We start from the raw sequence: 13,249 nt of genomic DNA, 5'->3' as shown, positions 1-13,249 counted from the left end.
ATTGACTTGTTCATAAGCTTCCTGCATGAATACAATCAGCCTAGCATCCCCAGCAAAGACTAAAACATTGTGTTAACCTAGATAACATACTTGCATAACTAGATAACAAGTATACAGAGTAAGTGCAAACGTAGAATTTAGGCAGTCTCAGATACTCTCTTATCTGTCCCAATAACGGTTTCCCAATAATTAAGTGTTCTGGCCCTGTCTCCAGAATCTCGAGTATTATGATAAAAGTTTTAAAGAACCACCAATGAGATTTGGTTCCTTCATGAGATGCATGTACTGAAAGGCCCAGCAAAACCACAGAGTGGGGCCAATCAGGGCTGTGTCTCAGTAGAGATGACATTTCCTCCCCAGGGCTGTCCAGAGAATGGTCAGACTATGCCTTGTGGTTTTCTTCTGACCAAGACTCCACTCTCTCACCCTGCTTCTATTCCTAGAGTTTCATATTGTGTTCCACATTAGCCTCTTTAACGGTCTCCCTTTTCTTGGGGCTGCAGCTCTGTTCCACCTCCCCTCTCACCCTGTTTCAGCATGACTAGACTGTTCTCAATATTGTCCCAAAACTGTTAGGAGCTCTGATGCCTACATGTCATATTGCCCAGGCAGAAACCTGTTCTGTCTCAGACACATTGCTTGATAACAGATCGACAGCCTGAGTATGTCCTCTTAAAGGCAAGTTTAAAAATAGGCTTAATTGGTTTGTGTTTCCTTCCAGCTAATATGTTCTTGCCTGAACTTTCCTAACAAAGTAATCCTGTGACCTAATTCTTTTCCTTAAGACTACATGATTACACAGTAGCTCAGAAGTGAGCTCAAGACACTCTTTAAACCAGAAAGAACTTATCTACGGACATATGAAAACCCCAAGAGCTGCCTCTGGGATCCAGGGATCTCAAAGAGCATTCCTGTCAAATTCCCTTAGAATATACAAAGTCTGGTAAGTGCCAAAAAAGTTTGTATCAACATAAATAACATTCTTGGCATGTCCAGAATCTGCTGACATTTTCCTTTCTAACTTAGGGATGACTTCCCCTGGTAACTATGGAAATGATCTACAAAACGAATTCTTTGGGGGATATTTTGAGTTTGAGAAATTGAAAAACATCCAAGAGAAGATATCCAGCAGATGGCTGATTTTTGAGTGGAGTTCAAAAGAAGGATTGGGGCTAAATATATAGATTTGAGAGCCATCTGCAAAGTTTATTCTTAAACACAAAGAAGCTGATGATATCTCCAAAAAGAAAGAGTATAAGGACAGAGGGAACAGGACAAAGTCTTGGGGAATGTCTGCATACATACAAAAATAAATTATGAGGGATTTTCTCAAGAATATTTAGAAGTAACTATCTTAAGGCAACCAAATGATCAATTAATAAGTATTTGTTAGGCACTGTGCCAAATGTTATGGATACAAAAGCACAAGTGAAACAAGTCCCTGCCCTCAAAGTCCTTATCCTCAAATAGAGATGACAATATATACATATGAGTATATACACACAATAAATACAAAAGAAATGCAAGGTAAGTTTTGGGTGGAAGGCAATCAGTGGCTGGGAAAATCACAAAAGGCTTTATGCAGAAGGTGGCATTTGAGCTGAAGTTTAAAGGAAACCAGAATCCACTAGAACCAAGAAGTCACAAGTTATGAACCACTGTAGGCATTTGATTTCATATTTTTCCTTTTATAAGCTTATTAGCATTATAAATTTGATCATTTATAAACTTGATTACAAACTAATCAAAACTGAAATTATAGTAAGAACTTTGCATTTAAAAGTTTTTTTCCTTTGAAAAAGAAACAGAAAAAGTGTGTGTCTTAAGCCAAATCATCCAAATGAGGCTGAACTGGTACTTTTGCTTTTTAAAAATGGAACTCTTTATATCAACAGAGAAGCTAAAATGATAATATAGAAGGTATGTTATATATACATATATACTGTACATATAATATACATGCCTACTGTCTTTGAAAAATGCCTAAGGACTCTAGCTCAAGTATGTGAAATAATCTATTCACAACATCTAGGCATGGGAAAAAAAATAAAACTGAATTTTAAAAAAAGAACATCTAGGCAGTTCCACACTAAACCTCTGGAATAAGAATAATCTTTATCTGCAGCACCAGAAAATCAGAAAAAGTTTTTCCTAAGGATCAAAGGATTTAAAGGAGCATTGATTTAGAGTAAGAAGAGTCCGCAGAAATTATCGTGTATAGTCTCATTTTATAGAGTAGGACACTAATCTATAAAGGCCCAGAAATTATAAAACATGTCCAAGGTCACATACAAGGTCACATAGCATTGGTGGAATCCAAACCTAGTTCTGCTGGCTTCAAACCCTGTGTTCTTTCCATTGTGCTATTTTTGAGGGCCTAAGCCTAGAACCTGCCAAACTCAAAGTAAGAATCATTGATTTGGTGAATTTATCCCACCCCAATATGAGAGATGTGACTTGCTCTGGGTCACATTGAAAGTAAGCCATAATAACATATGAATGCAGTCCTATTGACTCAAAATTTAGTGACCTTTACACTTCATCTATAAGTGCCACACAGAGTCAAATCTGTTAATAGGGGCCAGCCAGATCAGTCTCCAAAACAACACTAAGCATTCTAAGGACTGGAGAATGAGAGTAAAAAATAAAATTGTTAGATATTTTTAGAAACAGAGGTTGATAAACCTAATGTCCTAAATGAGGGAATAGTTAGCACCACTGGTCTACATTATTCAGAAGCTTTAAGATGACTACTGGAAATGTAGCCAATTCTAACTTCATTTTCTTAATGTAACCCCTCCACTCGTATGAATGTTTCTCTGTTTTTTTTCACCAGTGGGACATTTGATCTAACCAATGGAATCTATCACAGGTTGACAGCTTAACTTTTATCCAGTCTCTAGCATATGGTGGGAACAAGGAAAAGACAGGCTGAACCTCCCAAGGGAAGAATTTGGATGACCACTCTGTGATCCAGTGGCATGGCCTTGTTTGATGCTCTTTGCACAGGACACACCACTTCCCAGCTCCATGGTCCATGTCTGGAATTCTCTTCTTCTCCATCTCAGCTTCCTGACTTCCCTGGCTTTCTTCAAGTTCCAGATTTTAATGTCACCTTCTACAAGAAGCCTTTGGTGATCCCCCTTAATGTAGTGCCTTCTGTCTGTTGATCACCTCCCATTTATCCTGCATATATTTTATCTGTACCTAGTTGTTTTTATATTGCTTTCCCCTTAGACTGTGAGCTTCTTGAGGGCAGGGGTTATTTTTGTTTTTCTTATTATCTTAGCAAAATGTCCTCCACACAGTAGACACTTAATAAGTGCTTGTTGTCTTGATTTTAGAAACCATCTTGTCCAACTCCTGTATCTTACAGATGAGGAAGGAGTTAAGGCCCAGAGAGGTTGCCTAGTGTCATACTGCTGGTAAATGTTTTAGGCAGGATTCGAACCTAGATTTTCCTGGCTCCAAGTCCAGAGCTCTAGGACAGTGCCTCTTTGGAGGTTTTCACAAACACCTAAGAGGCACAATGGTTCCAGAATGGTTTGAAGTTATGTAGAGGAAAAAGGATCTAAATAAATTCAGAAGACACCATCTGGTCCTAGAATTCCTTGGCCTTTGGTTTGAGACATCTCTGTCTCATGGACTATTCTCCCTCAGCCAAGGTCACAGCATCTCAGATTCCAGGAAGCAACATCACAATATTATTGACTTTAACACACTCAAATCTCGTTCATGAGAGGAGATGACTTCTCTTCTCACTTTCCTTTCTCCTCTGTCTCTTCAACTATTCTCTATGCTCAAAAAAATGTCCACAAACTCCTTTGTCAAAAGAACTACAGAACTAGGTCATAACATTTCTTAACTTCACTTGAGGATTTAACATTTCGATTAATGGAGAGACTGATAATTTAATGAGAATTCTCTCTTTAATCATTTAAAGTTGTATGATTTGCTATAAAATGTTAAGGAACTACCTATGAAACAAACCACCTATAAATGAAACCAACTGAAGTTAATTTAATATTCTATCTTAAACAAGTCCTTTGTCATATTTGGAAACCATTCAGTTAATATTCCAACAGATTTTAAGTATCATATATTTCGCAATAGACATAGCTTTGAAAGTTTATTCAAATTTGAAATTTATCATTTTTCAAAGGGAATAAATTCATAAATTCATGCAGGGCAGAATGTTTCTGGATAGTACTACTCTGAGGCCATGCTAGGCTTTGCAGCAAGGGTATAAATTTGACTCCCAGACTGATTCTGTAATTCCCAGTTTAAACTAAAGAGTTCCATCATAGACCCTGAAGAGTCTTCCTTCCCAGTCTAATATAGAAATCACATCTACAACATCTTTGATAAAGGTCAACCATACTGCACTTGAATATTTAAATGACAGACAGTTCACGCTTCTATGAGTCAGCCCAATCCATTATTGACTAGCTCCAATGACTAACTCTGAATCATTTAAAAGAAGAACACCAAGAAAATCACTGGAAGTTTTCAACACTGAAATGGGAATCAGAAAGTGTTTAATTAGAAGCAAAATTGACAACCTTTATGCCTCAAGTCAGATATAATGACTTCAAAATTCCCTTCCAATCTGCGACCAGGAAATCTGCTTCCAGGCAATTTCTACAAGTTTTGTCCTCTGGAGAAATGGCATCAAATTGAAATATAAAAGGATGCCTATGGGCTGCATATTGACTGAGAAAACCACTTATTAACACTGTCTAGCTTGTAATGCATTTTTATTTATTGTGTTAAAGGCTTCCCAATTATATTTTAATCAGGCCTAATGCCTTGTGTGGAGTTTTGTGGGCATTTGCAGGAAGTATCTTTGATATCTCTATGATGGAGCATTAAAGAAGTTCTTTCCTTTTCTACAAGATAGTCTTCCTGTCTCTGAAGATATATCATGACTCTTCTTAATCCTCACTAGGCTAGATCACCCCCATCTTTCCATCTATTCCTTAAAGGACACAGTTTTCAGATTCCTCTTCATCTTAGTCACCATGTTCTGGAAAACTTCAAGTTATTGATTTCATCCTTCAAATCCAGAACAGAATGTAGAACACTAAAAGTTACCTCAGCAGCAGAGAACACAACTGAACCATCATCTTGCTCCTATGCATTAATTTTTGATTGAACAGACTGCAATTATATATAAACTAATTTTTTTTAGCACCTGGATCTAAGAAAAATTAAAAGGCTAGAAGAATAGACCCTATCTATACTCCTGTGTCCACATAAATAAATAAATGAATGAAGAAGTCATTTAGCACTTGCCATGTGCAAAGCACTGTGCTAAGTGCTAGCGATAGGAATAGAAAAATAAGACAGTCCCTGCTGTCAAAGAACTCAACACATACGGAAGGTTTCAGCTACAATCAGAAGGAAAAGTCCCACAATCCTTAGGGAACAGCGTGGTGACTTTGTACAGCCCTCCCTCATTTAAATCCAATTCACTTGCAAGTCATGGCATCACCTTCCTGATGTCATCGTCCTCTTTGAGAACAAAGCACAAGCAAAATCTGTGAGTAGTATGGGCTACCCCACTGGGGGCCCAACTGGCTAGTTTCAGTTGAACAACACAGCTCCTCCCTTCCCTTCTTTTCCCTCCACTCTTTTCCTTTCCTCCTTCCTCTCCCTCTGTCCATATAGGGTATCATACCCTTACCAGAAAGTGCTTTGCCCAAAAGAATGTAAATTTTCATCTTTGAAACCTCACTAAATATCTTGGGATTTACAGGCTAGATTTCTTAATCTTCAGGCAATCTTAAGGATCATGCCTTAATCCCAATTCACTCTGGCTCTCACTGACGGGCCAACAACAAGCCCCAGTCCAAAGCCCAAGTCATCATTATTTGGGCCACAAATTTTGAGCCATTATTATTTGGTTGGCTCAGAGTAAATGTAAATAGCAATAGTTTCTGTTTTGGCCAGAAACCCTAAGGCTCTTCCCCTCCCAAATCGATTTTTTTTTTTTTTACTAGGTAAGAGGCCATTCTTGGTCCAATTTCTTACCAACTTTTATCGCTGTATAAGTGTCGCCTCAGTCAAACTGAGAACTGTTAAAGACCTTAGCTTAGAAAGGCCAAGGTCTTCCACTGCATCCAGGGCTTTCTCCACTTGTCCTGATCTTTACCTTGCCACTGGACCCAGATGGCTCCAGAGGAGAAAGTGGGGCTGATGACTTTGCACAGTCTTCCCTCACTTAAATTCAATTCATTTGCAAGTCATGGCATCACCTTCTTGATGCCATGGTCCTCTTCCAGAACAAGAAAAAACAACCAACCTGTGAGAGGCGCTATCTACTGTCTCCTGGGGAGCAGTAATGGCACAGACTGAGTCATGAGTCCTTCTCTATAGCTGTCCTACATGACCTCATTAAGGAGCTGATAGTTCAGGAGGCAACTGGCAATCCTGGGTGATTTCAGTTAACATTCTTCAGAGACTCAAAGCCACACAACACCAACCAATTATTGTTCAGCCTGTGATAGGGGAGTTACACATGGAAGAACTGCCTAGTGCATAGATGTTGAAAGTGGCCTTCCATGAAATTAGTTATGTCCCCACAACCGTGCCTACGGTCAGGCAGCTGCTAGCTGGTTTTGAGAATTTTGGTCTTAGAAACATAGGGAGTGATCAGAAATACAAATACTTCCATTGTGCATTTGCATCCTTTTCCTGTCTTCCCTAAACCTGAAGAAGCAGAAAAGGTCATGAAGCAAAATCTGTTCAGCTTCCAGTTAGCATGAGCCAGAGGTGCAGATCTTACACTGACTTAAGGGAAAATGATCCAGCTCTTCACTTCTCACTACCAGAATCAGCACTTGGCTGCCTTCAGTTCCCCAGACATAGATGGGTATTGTCCAGTGGTTACACAAGTATTAAACATGCTTTCATGATTTATACTGCCTCTATCAGTTTCACAGATCTACTGCTACTGTCAACCTGGGAAGAATGACTGTTGAAGACAAGCAACCAGATGGTGCTAACTGAATAGAACGGTGTCACTGGTGTTCAGAGGTGGAAGACAGATGTAAGGAAACAATGGGAGAGGAGGGAAGAAACTATGAAGTCGAGAGGAGAGAGAAAAGATGGAAGGCACTGTCAGCAAGTGAATTAGCATGGCCCTCTCCTCTGGCCATGAACACTGAGTGTGTATGGAGCTTCATTTCTATTCGAATCACACATCATGAATTCAGTCCGTATTCATCTTTATACCCTGCAGTTATAACAGTGCAATGGACACAGACGGCTCTGCATTACAAACAGATCCATGACCTTGGAAACCAACTGGCAATGCCCTTCATCAATCTAAAGAAAATACACTCCAAGATGCCTCCAAATGCACTTTCAGCTATGTGCCAGCTATCAACTAAAATCTTTCACCTCTGAATTTATAAAGAGAATTTGTATTTTAAAACTCAATGAGGAGGAAAGACACTAATATTTTCTCTGAGGCCGAGCAAATTCCTAGACAGAGAAGAATTTCTCTGTAGTTTACAGGAGAAAACATTACCTCCTTAGAAATGAAATAAATCACACTACTTCATGCATATAGAACACAGCTACAAAATTTGTGATTAATAAGCATCATTTACTTGGTACACAAAACATATGTTCAATAATTAGACATTTATTTCCATTTCAATTGCCTGAGATGAATGAACGACCAACATAGGTATTAGGTACTTTCCAAAAACAAGCCCTAAATAAATCCAACCAGCTTCTCCACAATAGTCAAACCTCTAGGACCAGAGAAAATAGTGTCAAGTTGATCAGAGTCATTGTAAAACAAAGGCCAAGAAGAATTGCTCTGGGGCAACATCAAACTTTTATATTAAGGAGCACAATCTATCTTTTCTCTTTCTCTACACTACAATACTTGGGGTGAAGGAAGAAATAAGACAAAGACAGGGCTTTCAAGTGACCTCACATGAAGTAATTATCCAATGCAAAAATCCCTTTTCCTGTACTTTCCCTTTTTTTCCCATGCTATTCAAATAAATTGTACTTGTTTTCATATGGTTATAAGTACTTGTGATATCATAGCGATCTTTAATAAGCCTGATATACCTTAGCTCAAGGCCATGGCTCCGTCTATACCTTTCAGCTTGCTTCCTATTACTCTTCCACAGCTGAGAAACATAATTTGAAATGAATGTCTGGTGCCCCAGAGCTAATAATGGGTGATTCAATCTAGAGGTCATTCTCTAATCGCTATTGTCAGGCTGTATCAAGTCTTACAAGAAACCAAAGACATACGTGGATGTTGGCTCTATGTGTATGTCTGTCTATGTCTATCTGTGTTTGGTGGGGTAGGAAGCAGGGAAGAGGGGAAATACCAATGCAGATAAATGGTTTCTGTTTAGATTAGCACAAAAAAGTAAAAAACCAAATTTTTTCCCCGAATCACTAGTCAAAACATTATGTGCAAAATTTCAAAAGTAATTATAAGCTGCGTTTTCATCCAATGCTGAACAAAAACCTAGGGGCCTGAAGTTATTTCCTCGAAAGTTTTTAAAGGAGTAATGCCATTAAACTAGCAAATGTGAGTCTTTCATTTGAAAGTGGGAGGAATGTTTCACTACCAGTCTTCGCCCTACTCGACATCTCGGTCGCTTGTAACATTCCTGCTCACTTCCAGCTCCTGCTTAACACTCTCTCCTCCTTCAGTTTCTGTGGCACTGTTCTTTCCTGGTTCCCCTCCATCTCCTTTTGCTAAATTATGGTCTATCCTTTATCCCCTTGGCTTGAGTACATGCCAAGAGTCCATCCCAGGATCTCTTCTCTCTCCATTCTCCACACTCTCTACTTTGGGGGCCTAATCCACTCCCTTGAATTAAAATAACTATCTCTACACATGCCTTCTAACCTAGCATTAGCTCTACATAGCCTATATATTACCATGTATGCAGACAATTTTTTCCCCCTAAACATCAGTTTTGCACTATCATCTATCTGCCCGCTAAGCATCTCACACTAGAAATCTCGTTGGTGAATGTCTAGAACTTGACAAGTACAAAACCAAACTCATCATCTTACCCCCTAAACTTACCCCTTCTCTGAACTTCTTTTCCTACTGGGCCCCAATATGGTCCCTGAAATCCAGGTTCATAACCTTGGAATCACCCTTGGCTTCCCCTGACCCCACTCAATTTTCAAGTCCTAAACACTTTAACTCTATACTGTCTGTTCAACTCATCCCTTGGTCTCCATTCATATGGCCACTGCCCTCATTGCCCCTTGCCTCAACTATTATAATAACCTTGATCTATTTCTAGATTTTTCTTCTTTCTAGTAACTTCCACACTGCTGCTAAAATAATTAAGGCACTTCGTTCAACTGCTCGAAAGTCTTCGGTGGTTCCCCATTGCTTTTAGGCTAAACTACTGACTCCTCGGTCTGAGAGTCTGATGTCTCCACAAAAGAGTTCCAATCTACCTTTTCGGTCTTTTCTCTTCTTACTTCATTTGACATGTACACATTCACACAGGATGGACAATTGTTTCCTGAATTTGGTGTTCTAGCTCAGACATCCGTGTCTTTGCATGTATTCCAGGCTCATTTCTACCTCTCAGAATCTTTATTTTCTTTAAAAATAAGGAACAACTCTGACACCACCACTTCCTCTAAGACATTCCCTGATTATTACACTCTTTCTCCCTGTCCCAATCACCTTCTGTTTTCCTCGTGTGTGTGTGTGTATGTACACACACACACACACACACACACACACACACACACATATAAAACAACAATAAATACATACACATATATCTAGGTAGACAGACAGATAGATAATGTTGTCTTCCCTTATGTAATGCCTCCTCAACTGCAGGCATCATTTTGTTTCATGCTCAGTATAATATCTTGTACATAGCAGGTGCTTTAATTAAAATGGAATTGAGCCACCAGACCACCTGAAACTCCTCCCAGATCCTTGGGATTGTCAGAGATTGAAAGGAATAGAGAGAATACTTTCACTTGACATCTGACACACAGCAATACACTTTCTAACAAACAGAAAAAACCAAGATACTTCCACCCCTTTTGCTTTTGACTCTTAAGAGTACTAACCTAAAATGCAGAGAATGCCGTCGGGCTGAGACTTGCTGCTTTGGGTCAAGATGCTTTGAATCTGGCGAAGTCGGCTACAACTACAAAAAAAGAAAAAAAAGCAATCAATGATACTGGACCACATGATGAGGATGATGACATGCAGTCAGGTCCTGAGTCACATAATTTAAGATACTGCACTTTAAAAAGGATACAAAGACATTGCAAAATACAGAAAAATTAAAGATTCTAAAAGGGATAAAATATAGGCTCAATAAATAACATGATTTAATTATTACTTTCATTCCTATAAAGAAAGTTAAATAGTATTAGATTTGCCCAGTGTGATAATTGTGATTTAAAAAATGTATTGTTTAAAAAAATCCCCATGGTGGTTTTCTAAGGCAAAATGCCTTCCACACTCAGAGAAAGAAATATGGAAGTCATTCGCAGAATGTAGCAGATCATGTTAGTGTGTGTGCGTGTTTTTGTGTATCATGTTTTGATTTGTTATATGATTTCTTTCATTTATTTTAGTCCGACTACATAGCATGACTATAGTGAAAATGTACTCAATAGGAAAGTATATGTAGAACCTATACAGATTTGTATGCAGTCGTGGGGAGGGAGGGGGGTAGTGGGGGGTAGGTGTGGGGGGGATAAAATCTCAATTGTATGGCAGTGATTGTTAAACATTAAAAAAAAAATATATAAAGTCACTTAAGTGGGCCTAAAGACCATAAACATATACACTATGGCAGACAGCCTGTACTTTTTCACTGTCCTGACTCATTATGACCCTGATTGAAGCTCCTGATTACAGGAGGGTACCAGCCTACAACAGCAGCTGCATGCTGACACCTACTTACCAACACACCCACTTATGCAACTATGAATCTGAACACTCATCCAATTTCTGGTCCCAATTAGGAAACTTAACCACCCAAATATGATATCAATAAGTGATCTGGAGATCCTCACCATATCTGGGTCAAATTAGGGATGCTCCCTCCCATATCTGATATCACCTACCTATTCTCAATCAAGCTCATATTAAAGGTATAAAACTACCTTGCTCAGACACCACTGCAAGCATGTACTCCCACATCTCCCTCACGTAAATGACCCTGGCTGTGTGTGACCAAATCTCTGTGTCACCATATGGTACATGTGTGCAATTTAGTTTTTGCCTGCTTGCTGTATCACATACTAATAAAGCTCATGCTTGTAATAATTTCTCGAGGACCAATTTTCTAGAATTAAATCCTAGAACTAGGATCTTGGCTCTAACCTGGGCCATAATGCCAAATAAAGTACCTACAAATGAGGAGAGCAGATTAAAAGGAGTGAGTTAGTTGGTGTGTGTGTTCATCCTTTGTTGTCAAAAAAGACCACGCCATCAGAGAAATAACGACATGACTTGCACTTGACTTTGTTTTGAGTGAGGGAGGGCTGTGCAGGTCACTAGCCTCACTTCTCCTCCAGAGCCATCTGAATCCAGTGACCAGATATTCATCAGGATGACTGGAGATGACCTAGGATGAGGCAACTGGGGTTAAGTGACTTGCCCAAGGTCACACAGCTAGTGAGTGTTAAGTGTCTGAGGTGAGATTTGAACTCAGGTCCTCCTGACTCCTGCGCTGGTGCTCTATCCACTGCACCACCTAGCTGCCCCAAGTTAGTTGGTACTAAAGAAAGAAAAGTGGAAAGAAGTACTGATAAAATATTTTTCAAAATACACAGAAATGCTAGGAGAAATGAGGAATGCCAGAAAAGTATAAGAAGAATTATATGAATAGATGCAAAGTGAAATTAGCAGATTGTGGGAAAATATAATAGGAAATGCCCGTGAGAATCTAAGGGGAAAGAACAATGAGAACAAAGCAACCGAGGCTAAATGCTGCAGATGACACTGACCAAGCTTGGCTCCAAAGAAGAGACAGAAGAGGTAGGTGACTATAGATGTGCAGCACTGCAGAGGTCAGCCCTTCTTAACATGTTGGTTGGTTTTGCTAAGTTCTGCTAAGCTGGTTTTTTAAATCTTTTTTATCCTTTCTTGGCTCTCAGGAAGAGCATAGGTCATAGAAAAAGCTAACAATAAAGATTATTTTTTAAAGTACACAGAAAAAAAGAAAAAGAAATTCTGAAGGGGACACAAATGCCAATTTTATTACTAACACAGTAAACTTAATCCTTTCATAAAAACAAACTGCATGTAACACAAGTTCATAGCTATATGCAATCTTATTTTTAGCATACTCAAAGATGTTTGTTGACTATTAAAGTCGCAATAAAAAAGAAAATTTAAATAAAAAAAAGGTTAAGTGAGGTCTTGGCTATGTTTAGTAAAAAGTAATGATGGATTTTCATTTCCACTATGAATCACCTTTGTACCTGATATCTACTACCTCAATGCTTCAGTCAGCCTGATTGTCTGTATCTATTTTTAAAATAAATTTTGACTGAGATCCTCTGTTTTTATATTACCTGTATTATTCTGAAACTGATCGAAAGTCTTTAGAATCTAAGGACAATATTTTTCTTGATTTTCTTCCTTAAATTAGGAGAAAGACCAATGGATAAATGGTCAAAGGATATGAATAAAGAGCTCTCAAAAGAAGAATTATAATCTATTAACAACCATATGAAAAAAATACTCCAAATCACTAAAAGAAAATCAAAATAACTTTGGGATTATATTTCACACAACAAATGGAGTGTCCATGGAAAAACAAAAATGCTGATACACTGTTGGGAGAGCTGTAAATTTGGCCCATCTAGAAAGTGACTAAAACGTCCACATTCTTTTACCCAAAGATTCCCTTGTTGGGGGCCAAGCTATGAAAAGGTTCATATTCAGTTAGTCAATATGCATTTATAAGCATTTATTAGGTGCCCACTATGTGTCAGATACCGTGCTAAGTGAGGGGGATACAAAGAAAGGCCTTTAAGGAGTTCACAATCTATATGGCAATAGAGAAGAACAGGTATTTAAAAGCTTAAACAGTATAATTACTCAAGTAATAAGTATTTGCTACTGACTTTTTCCTTTTTCAAAAATAGTAATTACTCTCAAACCTATTCTTTTAAACCTCACTAACTACAAGCCTGAATCATCTATTTTTCTCTCCAGAGTATGTATAATTTAAACATTTGGTATGCAATTAGATAAATC

The 13,249-nt window shown here is 38.5% G+C and overlaps 1 protein-coding gene across 2 annotated transcripts in view; it reads right to left on the bottom strand.

The window, feature by feature from the left end:
- The window catches only part of DNAAF9 (dynein axonemal assembly factor 9), a 156,060-nt gene that overhangs the window by 124,827 nt on the left and 17,984 nt on the right, over nucleotides 1-13,249 (bottom strand). For both annotated transcript variants that reach the window (XM_072619757.1, XM_072619756.1), the window contains exon 2: nucleotides 10,096-10,175. In XM_072619757.1, coding sequence (XP_072475858.1) covers nucleotides 10,096-10,175 — 80 coding nt within the window. The remainder of the gene's footprint in view (nucleotides 1-10,095; nucleotides 10,176-13,249) is intronic.

The sequence above is a fragment of the Notamacropus eugenii genome, chromosome 6, assembly GCF_028372415.1.
Source record: "Notamacropus eugenii isolate mMacEug1 chromosome 6, mMacEug1.pri_v2, whole genome shotgun sequence".
Classification (NCBI taxonomy): Eukaryota; Metazoa; Chordata; class Mammalia; order Diprotodontia; family Macropodidae; genus Notamacropus; species Notamacropus eugenii.
This window is presented reverse-complemented; position numbering and strand designations above follow the sequence as displayed.